Source organism: Ostrinia furnacalis, unplaced genomic scaffold (genome assembly GCF_004193835.3).
Source record: "Ostrinia furnacalis isolate ACB-3 unplaced genomic scaffold, ASM419383v2 OfSCF0976, whole genome shotgun sequence".
NCBI classification, from domain to species: Eukaryota; Metazoa; Arthropoda; class Insecta; order Lepidoptera; family Crambidae; genus Ostrinia; species Ostrinia furnacalis.
In genome coordinates this window covers 136,120-152,044 of record NW_021131215.1, presented here as the reverse complement: position 1 = coordinate 152,044, position 15,925 = coordinate 136,120, and the positions used below count along the sequence as shown (strand labels likewise).

At 37.2% G+C, this 15,925-nt stretch overlaps 2 protein-coding genes across 2 annotated transcripts; one reads left to right on the top strand and one right to left on the bottom strand.

Annotated features, from left to right (window-relative positions):
* Positions 1–327: 327 nt before the first annotated feature.
* Positions 328–2,530, bottom strand: LOC114350773 (uncharacterized). Its single transcript, XM_028301696.1, has 3 exons — positions 2,343–2,530; positions 437–951; positions 328–339 (listed from the first exon to the last, which is right to left on the bottom strand). Exons 1-3 carry the CDS (start codon positions 2,485–2,487, stop codon positions 328–330), a joined length of 672 nt encoding a protein of 223 aa, XP_028157497.1. The 5' UTR covers positions 2,488–2,530.
* A 3,278-nt stretch (positions 2,531–5,808) lies between these two features.
* Positions 5,809–12,849, top strand: hwt (SH2 domain-containing adapter heavyweight). Its single transcript, XM_028301695.1, has 3 exons — positions 5,809–6,611; positions 10,612–10,747; positions 12,778–12,849. The coding sequence occupies exons 1-3, from the start codon at positions 6,223–6,225 to the stop codon at positions 12,847–12,849; spliced, it is 597 nt and encodes a 198-aa protein (XP_028157496.1). The 5' UTR covers positions 5,809–6,222.
* The last annotated feature ends 3,076 nt before the right edge of the window (positions 12,850–15,925 follow it).

Genomic DNA, 15,925 nt, shown 5'->3' with positions numbered 1-15,925 from the left:
AATTTTAATTACTAGAACATTAACCATAATAAAAACAGTTAAATTTATGAGTATTTGATGACTATGTAGAGATATTCGTATTCGCCGAATAGTTGATTTAATATTCGTATTCGTAAAAGTAGTATTCGTTGCATCACAAATTTTTTGTAAGTATAAAATATATGTTTCTGTGCAGGTCCAGGCTATTGTCAGATTATCATTTCCATATTTTAAAAATTATGGCAATAATAAGTATTAATTGTGATTCAAAAGTCTGCTAAGAAAAATCTACAAAAAATATAATTAGTATCCACTCAATTTGTAATACCTTTTGGTGCTTTAAAAATACTATGTTATTTGCTGAAAATGACAAACAATAAATAAAACTAAATTATTAATCAAGTCTTTCTGTTTTTATAATTTCAGTTTCAAACATTAAAGTATTTTGTGTTCTTACTTTAATCTCGTCGATTAACATAAAAACTTTTCTTCTGAAATCTCTCATTTGGCTCTCTGATAGCACATTTATCTCTGGTAATAAACTAAACAGAAACATTTTTCTATAATCTATTTCTTCTGTATGATTTGGTACAGATTCATAAATCTTAGCTCTTTTACTTTGAGGCTCTTGTACCCTGTATTCGAAAAACTGTGGCGACTGTCCATTTTTACGCTGTGCGTTTTTTTCAGTTGTTTGTTTAGAGTCGTATAATCTAGCTCTAGCTCTATGTTCGTCGAACACTTCATATTCAATACCCTCGTTTTCAGCTGATTCTATATTTTCGTCCTCAATGTCACTGTCATGAGTGGGAATATTATGACCATGTTTTTGAAGTAGCTTCACGAAAGGAAGTACAAAATCCATGTCGTCGTGTAAATAATATCTCTTCTTTACTGTTCCATCTGGATTTGGCCTTAAACTTCTTATGAATCCCCATCGCAGGTTTTTCCATTTCTCTTTGCATTCTCCAGCTGAAATCAATGAGAAAAAAAAATCGATAAGTACTATGCTTATCACTTTAAAATTTTTCTAGGTCAGTTAAAATAATAACAATTAAGAAAAACCTTGTGTACAGGATTAAAAAGCTATAAGTAACTTTTTTTTTAACTTCTTTAAAAAAGTCTTAAGAAGTCCCTTTAACCTCTCGTAGTAAACTAAATGTCCAGGTCCTTGTGTTACTTATGAGTGGGATCACCACAATCGTCTAGGGACGCAGCGGGGTTCAAATCCGCGTTACTCGGACCCTACACCAACACCATTGGGCTATAGTGGCTTCAAAACAGTTTAATACAGATTTACAAAAGTTTATGAGTACTTATTTAGTCACACATCATTTCTCTGTTTGAACCCTTTGTTTCATTTATTGGATGCAGACCAAGAAATGAAGATTGTTGAAGATGACTTATGTGTCTTAAATTTTATTTTTATTTATTTAGAAAACTGCAGGCTTCTGCAGTTGGAAAATGGAAATCATTGGGGGAGGAGGCCTATGTTCAGCAGTGGACGTCCTATGGCTGAAATGATGATGATGATACAGAAAACGCTCCTTATAAGTAATAATAAACTTGTATAATTCATACAGCCCTTCACATTATTTCACATGGTACTTAGGTAGTATAGTACCTAGTCTCGGAATGTCCAGGAGCTTTCTTTCTGTAAGCTAAGGCTTTACCGGAAATCTATCCAATGCTCTACTTATTGGATATTTGTGAAAAGGCATGAAAAACATGAAGGCTATTAGTTTCCCATGTAGCTTTGTTTAAAGTTAATAATCTAATAAGCGTTAAGTTAATAATCTATCCTTTTGTGGCTTTAATTAACTGGATTCACTTGTGGTAAGTATAAGATTTACTTCGTGTAATTTCTTAATTAGTCGTATAAGTTGAAATCTATTAATTACTGAATTTGATCCACATCTAAATTCTAATGATTTCGCAGCGGCTAATCCATGACCAATTTAAAACGCTTAGCGCCATCTTTCGGTGATATAAAGAACTGCAGCTGGATACATTCCACACCACACGTCTCGTGGATTAAAATTAATATTACTTAAAATATGTAAGTATTTATTATTGTTAGGTTGAGCATCCGCCAAACAATGAATGAATTCCTAGAAGAAACTAGTCTTTTCTCTTAAGCTCTATTACCACCACAGATGAGAGTATAGTCACTAGGCTGTATGTGATGAAATTACAATAATGGCAATAATACAACTTTCATTGAGGCCATAAAAGTATTATTTAAATATAATTTAAGGCATTAATAATTTTTAGGCATCTAGGCATTTAACCATAAATAAAGGTAGTGACCGACTCTACATTGAGATGCATTAAAATTGTAACCACGCGTGTCTCTACCTCACCTGATATTCCAGTTTCATTTGATACTTCAATCCAAGCTTTATCTGTAATTTCTTTTTTTGTATAAGCCGGGATAGTGTTGTCATATAAACAGGGATATCCTTTAATAGATCTTACAAGCGCTATATTTGTTGATAAGTTGTCCATTTTATTATTTTATAAAACAAGCACAACGATGCGGTGATGTCGCCGATCGACGCCGCGAGACTGGCGCCAATTCCAGCGTTAGCGGGTAAGGCAATTCGGTTCGTCGTAAGAATGTCGCCGACTTGACGCCGAACAAAGCTAAGGCGTCGATACACATGCATGTAACTGGTTGGTACACTAACACTTGAGCTAATGAGCGATGAGTGTGAGTGGGGTATAATCGGAGTCTTAGAAGACTTAGATTATGCCGATGACCTCTGTTTGCTGAGCCACACGCATCACGAATGCAATCCAAAATTGATGACCTACATCGAGAGGCGGGCATAACGGGGGAAGACTCAAGAGATGCGATCTGGAGTGAGGAATTGCACACCATTACGGATTGGTGCAGAGGATGTGGAACGTGTCCACAATTTTACCTACCTCGGGAGCGTCGTGTCAGAGACTGGAGGTACCGAAGAGGACATCACTTCGCGCATTGCCAAGGCTAGAGCCACCTTCGCACAACTTCGCCCCGTATGGCAGTCACGGAAACTGACCCGAAGGGTCAAGATCAACATTTTCGGGTCCAACGTTAAATCCGTGCTGCTCTATGGGTGTGAAACGTGGAAGGTCACCATGGTCATCTCGCACCAGCTGCAGGTCTTCGTCAACCGCTGCCTTCGCCGAATTCTCGGCATATACTGGCCTGAGAAAATCTCCAACGTCGAGCTATTGGAACGCTGCCACGAAATTCCGATCGACCAGCAGATCAAGCGCCGCAAGTGGAACTGGATTGGCCGCACTCTCCGAAGGGATCCCGATCACATCCCCAAGCAGGCTCTGGATTGGAACCCCCAAGGAAAACGCAAGCGTGGTCGCCCCAAGCAAACTTGGCGGCGCACTGTGGCAGACGAGGCGAAGAAGATCGGCAAGACTTGGAACGAGATCAAACACATAGCTCAAGACCGAACGCGATGGAGGACTGTTGTGGACGCCCTCTGCCCCATCTAGGGGACATAGGACCATAAGTCAAGTAATGAGCGATGAAGCGACGATTGATGAGCATGCAAGTTAATGGACACTTATCGCCAGTTACTTACTTACAAAATGAATTCGTCAACAAGCAAGCAAGCTAGAGTTCGTTAACTGGCTTACTGGCAGTCCCGAAAAAACCCATTGATACAGCTCAGCTCCTGTAAGTAAGTGTTATATTATGTTGCCCTAGTACTTTTGGGGTAAAAGTTTTCATTTCATCCTGACTCCTGTCTGTCAAGTACAATAATAACAACCAGTGCTGTTTTTTTTATGTGACAGGAGGCAAACGAGCAGACGGATCACCTGTGGGTCTAGACAAAGTGCAAATTATAATCGCAAACCAGTCGCAAAGTGGTCGAAAAGCCCCTTTTTTGTATGGAGTTTTGACGGATTCGATTTTCGATTCGATCAAAAAGTGCGTTTTGTCTAGGGGGGCTGATGGTACCTAAGTGATTACCATCTGATACTGATGGTAAGTGATTTGCTGTTCGTGCAGGTGCTATTCGGGCGGGTGCTCTACCTGGACTACGTTTTTGAATTATTGGTTAATACTCGTACTTACCTACTCATTCTAAGGTAGGAAATTGTAGATTATTATGTTATTACTTCAGGTTTAGGTGGTTTAGGTAGTTAATATTAGGTAGGATTCACAATAATATTTTTAGTAATGGAAAATAAATTAACCTACTTATTTATTTTCTAGCAAAGGTAGGTAACGCGGCTAGTATGTAATCGGAATAGGTTGTGTGATTCTTTCAGGCAGTGCATTTTCACATGTCGCGTGCGCTATGGAAACCGCTGGGAAGGGGTATCTTTGTTCAACAATTACGTCGAAAGTAATAGACGTAGACTAATAAATTTACATTCGTTTTGTAGAATAGCTCAAATACTAAAAATACAATGCAAATAAAATATACCTTAACGACCTGGTTTTTCTTGTGTTGGAAAATAACTGAAAAAGAAGTGAAAAAAGTAATGTATTTTTCTAATTAAATCCATTCTTACTCCCATAAAATGTATGAAACTTTTGTCTGTTTTCTTCTTCTAATAGATAATTTTATTGGCTATCGCATGATATAAAATATTTGCTTATTAATGTTAAGCTACCCACGCTTTCACATGTTTTTTAAAGAAGAGGTGAAAACTAAAAATTAAAAACTTAACTCGATGTAATTTTTCGAGAAATGGGTCAGGCCCCAAATTTAAATTATTTTCATCGATAAAATTGTCCATAGATTACGCCCTTAAAGTTTGTTCACTACATGCCCGGACACACTGTATACAAATGCCGTCAGGGAAAAGATAAATGTTATCAGACAAGCATTTAAAAAGTATTTGATAAAGGTAACAGCTAATAAATATCATTACCTTGCAACAATATTAGGTAGGGTGATCGCCCCGGGTACCAACCCATGCTACGCCGCCACTGATCAGCTCTACGAGCTATCATGTGCCTTGCCCACTGCCACTTGCATTTCTGTGGGCTATGTCGGTCATTTTTTTTGGGACATGTAAGGGACAACGCTCGGAACAAAACATGATCTTAGCCATTTTAATTACAATTTGCTTTGGTGTAGTGATTCGAAACGGACTACCATGCCGAGAGGTCCCGCGTTCGATTCCCGGCCGGGCAGATAATGAAATGATGAATTTAATTTTTTGTGATGGGTCTGGGTGTTACTATGTATAATATGTAGGTATGTAATTACAAAAAAAAGTGTTTAAGTATTATCCGTTGTCTAGTAGGTACCCGTAGTACAAGCTTTGCTTAGTTTGGGAGTAGAAGCGTAGTGTAAAATGTCCAAGGATATTTATTTATTTTATAATTTAACCAAATTGTAAACTTCACTACTTCATAAACGTGTATAATGTGGTAGAAATGCCTAGTAGAAGTAACAAAATATTTAAGTTTGCATTCATAAAACATAAACACGAGCATAACAATTCGTTAATTTTCTCTGCAATGAAAGTCAAAAAGTTGTTTGCTATGCAAAAATTTGGTCTGTCGGTTACAAACAGCACGAGTTTCTGACTATAACCCTTTTCTTCTGAGTCATACGGTTGAGATTGCATCTCCATTGACTTGATTAATAAAAATGTTTAATAATAACGAAAGTAGGCCGGTTGTGCATCAGAAATGATGTATAACAATGAATGCACGCCGATAAAATTAGATATTCAATAAAGCGAAGGGGGTCGGAGGTCCGCCATGTTTAAGTTTCGGTCTAGAGGGGGCTACGGGCGAGGGGACCGCGCATGCGTAGTATGGACTACCCGCACCCTGTTAAAGGGCCGGGACCTCTGCAAGTGTGATGTCTAAAAACACGTTATTATCGCCCCTTATTCTACTAACCTACAACGTCTCAATTCAAGGGATTAATGATAAATCCCCAGGTTTGTTCGTGAAAAGTGTATCATGGCCTAAGACGTGAGATATCGCCCGCATCAAAGGAAATATCGGAAAGTTCACGCCCGGAGTCCCGGACAATGACAGAGAACGGCTGATTGGACTTGTGACTCATTATTATCTAGTGAAATTATTTTTTAAGTGCTATCAATAGACATTTTTGTCGACAGGATTTATTGAACCATTGAATTGTTTTTGTGCAAGTGACTGTGTATTAGATTAACACATGTGCGTGTAAATATACAGCAACGTGTGTATCCGGGTTGCAGCGGGGTCTGAAATAATAATGGGATGACAGCAAATACGGATTCATGGAAAAGGTTTGGCGTCGAGTGGGCCTCCATTCCTCCCGTAAGAAGAGGGATGGAAGCGGCACAAGCCAAGAAGTGACTCCAGCCGCCCCGCCTGAAGCCGAATATCAGAACATCCATACGTTGAGAACAGCTGATTTGATACGGCAAAGACAGGGCGAGGAGAAGTCTACTCTCCGGTCCTCGTATATTATCAGGAACGGCGATAACTTTATATTGGTTGAGAGGAGACGTAGGCGGCGCCGCCGAAGTGGCACTCGTGCTTCTTCTGGGGGGAGACACCATACTCCTCCGGTTGAAGAGACTACCCGCACGGAGCAGAAGCGTAGACCACCAGCGCGTCTTAAGATCTTCGGGATACAATGGCCCTTGCATTCTAGCGAGTCCAGGTAAGCAATAATAAATGGTTAGTACGAATAACTGCATCTGCAAGAAATGTAGAGTTCATTATACCGCAATACGGTAGATTGCACGACATGATTACAATACGGCCAACTTATGTAAACATATTTGGTGTGCATTCGAGGCAAATGTGCGATTATAAACTACGAAATAACATGTTAATAATTGAATCAACTGATTAATAGATTTACGAAGAGAAACCGTAAAATTATAGCTCTATGCGTAAGAAGTCGTAAATTATAAATTCGATAGAAGAAAGCTAATTTTATTTTTATTTATTTAGTTACACTTATATTATGTGAACTATCAAAGTAAATAAATTGCTTGAAATAAATAATATAAATATAATGTTAACAATATTTGCATGCCAGCTTCTGGTGGACTGTGCGGACATCTTAATATTGTAAGAACTTGTAGACCACTTTTCACGCAAATAAACTGATTTGATTTGATTTGATAAAAAAAATCAATAATAATGGGGTTTCCTTGCGAATTCAGTCAGACACCTGTAAATATAAAAGTTGATAAATGCATGATGTAATAATAGATTTATCCATTAGATATTACATCACCATGTGATGCCTACATGTTTCAAAATCTATACAGGGTGTTAGGTAAATCGGTATATGAGCCGAAACCAGCCCATGTTAACATGGTCATATAAATGGTATGGTGAAGTCAGAAAATTGATATCTTCATTTTAACTATTTTAATTTTCATACAAATCGGATTTTATAAAATTTATTTTGTATGAAAATTAAAAAAATAAAATGATGATAACAAATTTCTGACTTCTCCATACCATTTATATGACCATTTTAACATGGGCTAGTGTCGGCTCATATTATATACCCATTTACCTAACACCCTGTATAATATTTATCAGTTCGAAAGTAACTTTGTCTGTCTGTTTGTGTCGCTTTCACGCCTAAACCACTGAACCGTTTTTGATGTAGCATAGAGATAGTTTGAGACCCGGGAAAGGACATAGGATAGTTTTTATTACGATTCTTGAAACAGGGATGCGCGCAAAAAAGTTTTTCTACCACCACAGACAAAATTCCACGCGGCCGAAGCCACGGGCGGAAAGCTAGTACATAATATTTTATTTAATCATCCTACTTACCCTTTTTTCACCTTCCAATTAACTTGTTTACTTCAAACATCGCTAAAAGTCGACACACTCTACTCGATATTTCTTAAAATTGTTTGTCTTGTTGTTTGTCCTAATAAATAGAATTGAAAGCTAAAATTATACCGTAATAATACTGTTCTGAAAATCTTTGACTAATGAAATAAGCATTTGAATAAGTGCGTCATTAATAAATCTAGGATCGTAAAGACGTAGTATTTACCCCTGTTTACATCATGAATGGAGGCCACGTACCGGAAAACGCAACGTGGGACGTCTACCCACAAGGTGGACCGACGACCTGATAAAGGTAGCAGGAAGGCGCTGGATGCAGGCCGCTACCAACCGTGCGATGTGGAAGTCATTGGGGGAGGCCTATGTTCAGCAGTGGACGTCATGTGGCTGAAATGATGATGATGATGATGACATCATGTTACTTTGTACTACATAATGTAAACAGAGTAGTAAATATCGTATCTGTGTCTTCGATATGGATAATTTGGGTAGTTAACAACATAAACCTATAAATAAGGATCATAATTAATAACATTCCTCCATCTGAGTCCTTTAATTCGAATTAATTTTTATATTTCTGAAATTAGACTTTAAGTAGGTTGCACATAAACCAAATGCCTTTAATTTAAAAGTTAACAGTCGGAAGTCGAACTATTGGAAGTTGGAAAGTTTAAGTTAATATTTCTTAACTTTGTTGGTTTGCCTTGTTTTCTATCCGCTTTACCGTGTCACTCCATTTAACGACCACTTTTTATACCGTCGAAAAACGACCAGTCCCTTATACATAATATGTATATGTACACATATTATGTGTCCTTATTATAGAGTTTACCTACACTGAAGGTATTTTAATTTGTTGTTGTCATGACGCTTTATTAGTCCAGTCAATGAATGCCTTAACGACGGTGTAGAGAGAAATCCGTGGAACACAATTTCTGACCTCGGGACTTTATTTAGCCTAGTTAGGAGGTGAACATAGCAAAAGTCCCCGCCCTTAGCCATTAAGCCGGCGGGGAGAGGGGGGTTTAAAGGTACCACTTTTCGGTTTTTCGCTTAATCCTCGGAAACTATGCGTCCTAGTGACATGACTACTATGAACCAAAAAAAGCTTATTTAATTTGCTACAGATGAGATCGTCAAGTTTTTCTATATCTTGTATAGTTTTTGCGGCATCTGCTCTAGAAGGTCTGTAAAATTGGAATGTTTATTGTTGTCTTACATGTTCCTTTCAGGAGAAAATCGACTAAATCAACATTGAGCAAACACTATAGACATGCGGGAGCATGTTAAGCCTAGTTCCATGGAGAGGACTGCACCGTGCGTATATTTAGATGAACCAATTAGAGTCACTTTTGACTCCTCATCATTCAAAAACTACTGTGCATTAACACTTCAAATTTGGCTCATGTATTGAGACTTGCAAGATGTACATCAGCTTCAAATTTCATAAATATACCTCAAACGGTTATTTAGGTATTGACGTTCAAAAATCGATATTTAGAGCACTACTATCTATCTATCACATGTGAAATGTTAAAATTTACTGGTTTTTTATTTGTTCCTTTGTATTTACATAACTACCTTTCTGGATGCCAAATTTGAACCTTCGAGGTCATCTGGAAGTGGTTAGAATTTGGTCTATAGGTCAGACATGTAGATTTTTGGACGTCAATATCTAAAGAACTGTTTGAGGCATATTTATGAAATTTGAAACTGATGTATATCTTGTAAGTCTCAACACATGAGCCAAATTGGAAGTGTTAATGCCCAGTAGTTTTTGAGTGATGAGGATTCAAAAGTGGCTCAAAGTGATTCGTCTAAATATACGCACGGTGCAGTCCCCTCGCTGGAACTAGGCTTAACATGCTCCCGCACGTCTAGAATGATTGCTCAATGTTGATTTAGTCGATTTTCTCCTGATAGGAACATGTAAGACAAAAATAAAATTGCCAATATTACAGACCTTCTAGAGCAGATGCCGCGAAAACTATACAATTTATAGAAAAACTAGTCTATCTCATCTGTAGCAAATTGAATATGCTAGGACGCATAGTTTCCGAGGATTAAGCGAAAAACCGAAAAGTGGCACCTTTAAACCCCCCTCTCCCCGCCGGCTCAAGGGCTAAGGGCGGGGACTTTTGCTATGTTCACCTCCTAACTAGTCTAAATAAAGTCCTGAAGTCAGAAATTGTGTTCTACAGTTTTCCATCTATAATGCTTTATTGACTGGACTATATATGTCACCGTAAAATAGTAAATTTTGTGAGATTATAATCTGACGTACTTAGTTAGGTATATTACAAAATAACTTTTTTTTCATCTCGGGGGAAAAAAATGCAAGAAATTGCATACTTACGCTGCGGGGATAGGGTAGGTTCTGTGGGGCTCCTTTCATCAGAAGGATGAGGCATACCGTGCTCCGTCGATCGTCCTTAGGAAGAACCATGGGAACCAGGACAAAGCCTTCGACTACCATAGTCTCTCCCAGATTACAATCTAACCTAACCATCAGTTAGTTTAATACAATTTCACGCGTTATATTATAAACTGACGGAGTTTACAATTTCAGTTTTCATACATAATTCACACTAGCTTTCCGACCGCAGCTTCGCCCACGTGGAATTTTTTCTGTCACAGAAAAACTTTATCGCGCGCGTCCCTTTTTCAAAAACCGTGATAAAAACTATCCTATATCCTTTCCCGGGACTCAAACTATCTCTATGCCAAATTTCATCAAAATCGGTTCTGTGGTTTAGGCGTGAAAGCGAGACAGACAGACAGACAGAGTTACTTTCGCATTTATAATATTAAAAGTATTAGTATAGATGTTTGTTGCGCAGGCACACGTCAATAACTCGTCGTTTCTGCCGGGGGAGACGTTCGAGAGAAGACAACGAGCTCTATCGCTCAAACAGCTTCAAGTTCGAGAGGTTCACCAGAGAGCCGCCGGCTGACGAGTTTGCTTCTGGTTCACAGGTTAGTAAAACCGAAAATTAAGTACCCATTTAAGATCGGGACTATTCTCACCTCAAGTTCCCACCGCTGCAACTCCTGTGTAGCCTGGATCTACAGCTTGACCGTCATAAAACCCAACCAGTGAATGTCAAGTTTGTCGGGGGAAAGTTAAACTGTCATTGAACCCGCAAGGAAATTAATCAGAAGAACTTAGGAGGAGTTTGAGAAATGACTTCGAAAAAATCGACTGCCCCAGATAGGAATTAAACTTTACTAACTTAACTACATTTGAATAGCAATGTGAATCTAAGTTCATATTTACCTTGTATATTAGCTCATTGATTGTCTTTGACGGTAAATAATTTATTTATGATAAGACAAGAAAGCTGTAATTCCGCATAAATTATGGTCCTGGCCTGCGTAGTAAAGTAGCGCTTAGCACGCATAACAATAATATCACCACAAGTTTAGATCATGACTCTACATTTCTAGTATTTTTAAATCAAATTCACCTTATTATTAGAATTACCTATAATATATTTGTAATCTTATTTAATTTTATCAAACAGAAAGAGTGCCTAGTGTCTTTGTCAGGAGCAGCAGGTGGGTGCTCTTTAGACGGACAATCAAGATAAATTTCGGGACCTTTAATGCAGTTGTAATGGCGCTATTTTGCAACAAAAATGAATATTGTGATGTGCTGTCAACTGTAAATGACTGTAATTCTTACTTATTTTTAACCAACTTTATCTGTGGTATAGAAACGTAGTACGGCGTTTTCGACATTTCTAAAAATAACAACGGTAGAGCAAAAAGAATAAGGCGTTTTATAACAGCATCAGTATTTTTCAAAATATTTGTTAATTTTTGTTATTTTCTAAGCGTGATTAGCAAGTTTAGGTTTATTATGAGCTCTAGCTCTACCAAGAGTCGGTCTTAAAAATATACTTGTTTTGCAGAAATCTAATAATTTTAATCGCTATCACATTTGACACCTTATACGAAAAACACTGTAAAAGGACGAATTCAATACCTATCTGTGCTATTTTAGTATTCTAATAATGAAGCTTTCATTGACATGTTCCCTTTGTAAGGAAACTTGTTTGTTACGTGAACATTTGCATCTTACGAGTAGAGTGTAGCAATCAATGAGAATCTAAGCTTAGCTTTACAGTACACGTTTAACTTATTAGGCCCGATTCCACCAAACTTTTATCCGAGAATAACTCCTGGTGTAACTGGCACATTGACAGTTTCAGTATGGGAAATATGTCAAAATGTCCGAAGGACTGACGATTTATTCTGAGATTAATATTTACTCTTGTTTGGACGAATCCACTCTTCCACCCGTATTCACAAACGATGCTTGCTTAAGTAAAGCATAAAATTGAACGCACAGCGTTGAATAGAGCTCTGTGATTGGTTAGTGTGGCACCCTGTGCGTCCACGCGCACTGTGAGACCTCATAGTAATGTTTGTGAATACGGGCGTTAATCACTTAAAGCTTTGGCTTAAGCGTTTATTAAACTCATTAGGTAATCTCATTTTTACCGGTTTTATGCAAAACTTTTAGAGCTTTGTCACAAAGCTCTAAAATTTTTACAAAGCCTTTGTGTTGTTTTGTAAAAGTTGCAATTATAAACAACTGACTGCCACTTTTGTACCGCATTTTTTGTATGTGCAATAAAGATTTTGAATAATTGTTTTAATGCAAAATCTCTCTTATTTAAATACCAAAATGTCACAGTGTAAAACTTGATGGGCACAAAATCTTATTGAAATCGATCGTAAATAAGATTATGCAAATATTGTGTCATTTGACATATTTTTATGATCTGCCAAAGTTATATTAGAACTTAGACGTCATCACTTATTTTGTAGTAAATCGACTTTTAGATAGCAGTCTTTGAAATGACTCCCAATATGGAAGGTTTTGGGAAATGATTATTCCTTCAGGACGCACCGTAAAATCGGTTTCTAAGGGTGTCTGCGAGGACTTGTATGGGGTATGTGTCGGGCACTTCCCATGAAAGCGTTAACCTCTTATCTAGATGAGCCATCTGCCATACAAAGAATCCACTTTGCGGCGCGCTCCACAGGGTCTCCTCAAGGCACGGTATTGAGCCCCATCGTAAATATCGTACTAGTGTTAGGCGATAACTTGTTTAGAAATGTGTGAACGGCATGGAAAAGGAATTCGGAATTGTAAAGAATAACACGATATTTAAAGATGTCTTTGAGGATATTATGAAGGTGAAATGAAGTTAACAAACAAACATAGTTTTGTGTAAGGGCCAGTAAAGCACGATCTGTCAGAAACTGGAGACTGTCATGTGAACACATTATGTATAGTATGTGAGTTTGAAATTCGAATGAATTGGTTTTTTGTAGGACACTGCAAACGGGGTGTCTCCGTGCGAACAAGCCATAAGGGTAAAATTTCTTTTATCTCTTAGTTATTTTATTAATTACCTACCTATCTATGCTCTTCCTAAGTATTGACTAATTTGTAATTTAAAAGCCATTAACTTGTTGTTTATAAGATCACCTAAATATTATAGTAATTACTCATAATTATTTCGCAGGAATCATAATAATTAGTAAAAAGGTGGTATTATTACAGTCAACAGCACATCAGAAAAGCAATTTGTTTAAAACTGCAACTACACTATGATACCGCAGTGCACTATGATACCGAAGTGCACTATGATACCGCAGTGGTTAGTTTGTACAGTTTGTATGTCACCGCAAAATTGTGAATTCCGTCTGGCAAGGCACTTTCAGGGCAGATTTGTTGGTAGTTGGTACATATCTGCCCTGAAAGTGCTCATGCCTTATAAGGATGTTCCCTAGACTGCATCTCAATTAACATAAGGTGCGCGACATTAAAAAGAAAAAAATAACTGACGTAAACTTTTTTTTTTCGACTGGAAAATGCATGAAACTGCATACTCAAGACCTAACTTAACCCACTGTTAGTTTACAATCTCATGCGTTATACTCGTATAATAAACTGATGGATTGTATGTACATAACATAGCAAGTACCTCACTTGTATAAAATATATGCGGTTGGTAGTATCTTGTGCGACGCAAACCGGGAACTTCACTTTAATGAATATTCAACGGATTTCTACAAAACTGTAGTATCTTTGTTCTTGCAGACTCAGGGAATAATTTTAAATGTAATTTTCACACGAATTTTAGGTATTTCCTTCAGTGGAGACAGTTAAAGTTCTATCTTTATTTGAATTTAGTTGAATATGCAATACATATAAGTAGGTATGCTTACTTACTAGTGATATTATAAAGCTGAAGAGTTGGTTTATTTGAACGCGCTAATATGTAAGGTTTTTTTTGTGTTGGATAGCCCATTTATCGAGGAAGGCTATATGTCACCACGGCTGCGACCAGTAGGAGCAGAGAATCAATGAAAAATGTTGGGAAGACAGGAAAAAATTTCAAGCACTTTTCACTACGAAGTCGCGGATACAGCTTTTTGAATATATAAATCAAAGCAGACGTTTTAAATAACACATACAATATCGACAAATACATTAACGCCCGTATTCACAAACATTACTATGAGGTCTCACAGCGCAGTGCGCGTGGACGCACAGGGTGACACCTGAAACAATCACAGAGCTCTGTGGCGGCTTGGTCGCGGCATCGTTTGTGAATACGGGTGTAAGGCGCATTGTATTTGTGTTAAATACTACTCTATAATTAAATGTTTCATTGCTTATTTTTCTTACCAGAACTTCCGAGAAAAATTCTGGCAAATAAGGAAAGTGAAGGAATCTTAACACAGGTAAAAAAAGGTACACTATTAAGAAAAATCTTCTCGAACATCTAAATAGTCAGTATTTTTTGTTAGATCCGAGTCGATCGGATTATCAAGGTTAAATTATTTAATTTACATAGTACAACTTATTATTTAGAATTTTAGGTGGTTTTTATTCTTAAAATGATACAAGCGCCATCTATGAGACTTTTCGTCAAAAACATTGTTAAATGTAGAGCCTGTGCCTAAAGCCTATCTTTCCGGAAAATTCCGCTAGATGGCTCTTTTTGTTTAAGTTAAAGTTGCTACAGCTGCTCAGAGATGTCGCTGTGCGAATAAAACGGATTTGATACAACATTTGAATGAATAATACTACCTCTGTGAATAATATTTTATTGTATCGATAAAAGTGCAGTATTAGGGGGCAATTAACTAAATTGAAATGTTTTTTTTACTATAGATAATGTAATGTAGGAATGACTCTACCTTTGCGTAAGTAAACTAGAAATAATCGTTTATGTGGACTTTTATAAAAGTGGCATCATAATAAAGTTGTAAAAAGTGTGGTATCTTTTGATTGAATATTTGGTTAAAAATAAACATCGACGTCCTATCGCATAGCGCATAGAATATCTGTTCAATGTAGGTAGAGCCTTTCTTTACTAATAAAATTTGCATTGTAAGTAAAATATTTAATTTTGTCTTTATAACTAGTACCTACCTCATAAAAGAGTTGCCTCTACCAGTGATATTTTCCGCCTAAAATTTAAGTGTTAACATTATAGTTAAAACCCAGCATGAGTACGCTCATGGGGTGGCGAATGCGGTATTGCAACATAAATTGTGCACACACGTTGCATGGGGGCGGGACATTAATATCATCTGTCCTATCAATTACGCGTGGTCACCGCTGCCGACAGCCAATCCAAGGAAAATACGCGAAAAATTTGACACACGAGCGCGACCCTCATTTATTCTTCGAGTATGCGGTCAGGGTTGACACTTATCAGTTCAATGTCTTAACTAAATAGAAGATACTACAAAAACCGTTAAAATTATAGGTAGGTACATAACCTAGATAGTAAATAATGTAAGATTTTAATAAATTAATGACAACGCTTTCTTCTGTGATACGTATAAGTATGTGGATCAGATCCGCTTAAGCGCTGAAATCCGCAACACAGGAAAAAGGCACTAACTTAAACTCCGTATTGCAATAAGTAAATTGGAGTAATCCACTAGCCCCAATTGCAAGTGCAATTCAGTAGTTAGCACTTTTCTGAAAAATCCAAAAGCTTAAATTACTGTAATAAATGAAGTTAACATTTGTTTTCGAAGCTTTTGAAAAATAATTTCCTCCATAAAAGCTTAAATAATTAACTAATTCACACTACTCGTTGCAGTTCGTTCGTTCGT

Excerpts from the sequence above, each read along its gene's own strand:
- LOC114350773 (XM_028301696.1), bottom strand. The coding sequence starts at position 2,487 with ATGGACAACTTATCAACAAATATAGCGCTTGTAAGATCTATTAAAGGA. Across the intron at positions 952-2,342 it reads AAATGAAACTGGAATATCAG|CTGGAGAATGCAAAGAGAAA; the intron begins GTGAGGTAGAGA and ends CATTGATTTCAG.
- hwt (XM_028301695.1), top strand. The coding sequence starts at position 6,223 with ATGGAAAAGGTTTGGCGTCGAGTGGGCCTCCATTCCTCCCGTAAGAAG. Across the intron at positions 6,612-10,611 it reads TTGCATTCTAGCGAGTCCAG|GCACACGTCAATAACTCGTC; the intron begins GTAAGCAATAAT and ends TTTGTTGCGCAG. Across the intron at positions 10,748-12,777 it reads AGTTTGCTTCTGGTTCACAG|ATGAGCCATCTGCCATACAA; the intron begins GTTAGTAAAACC and ends CCTCTTATCTAG.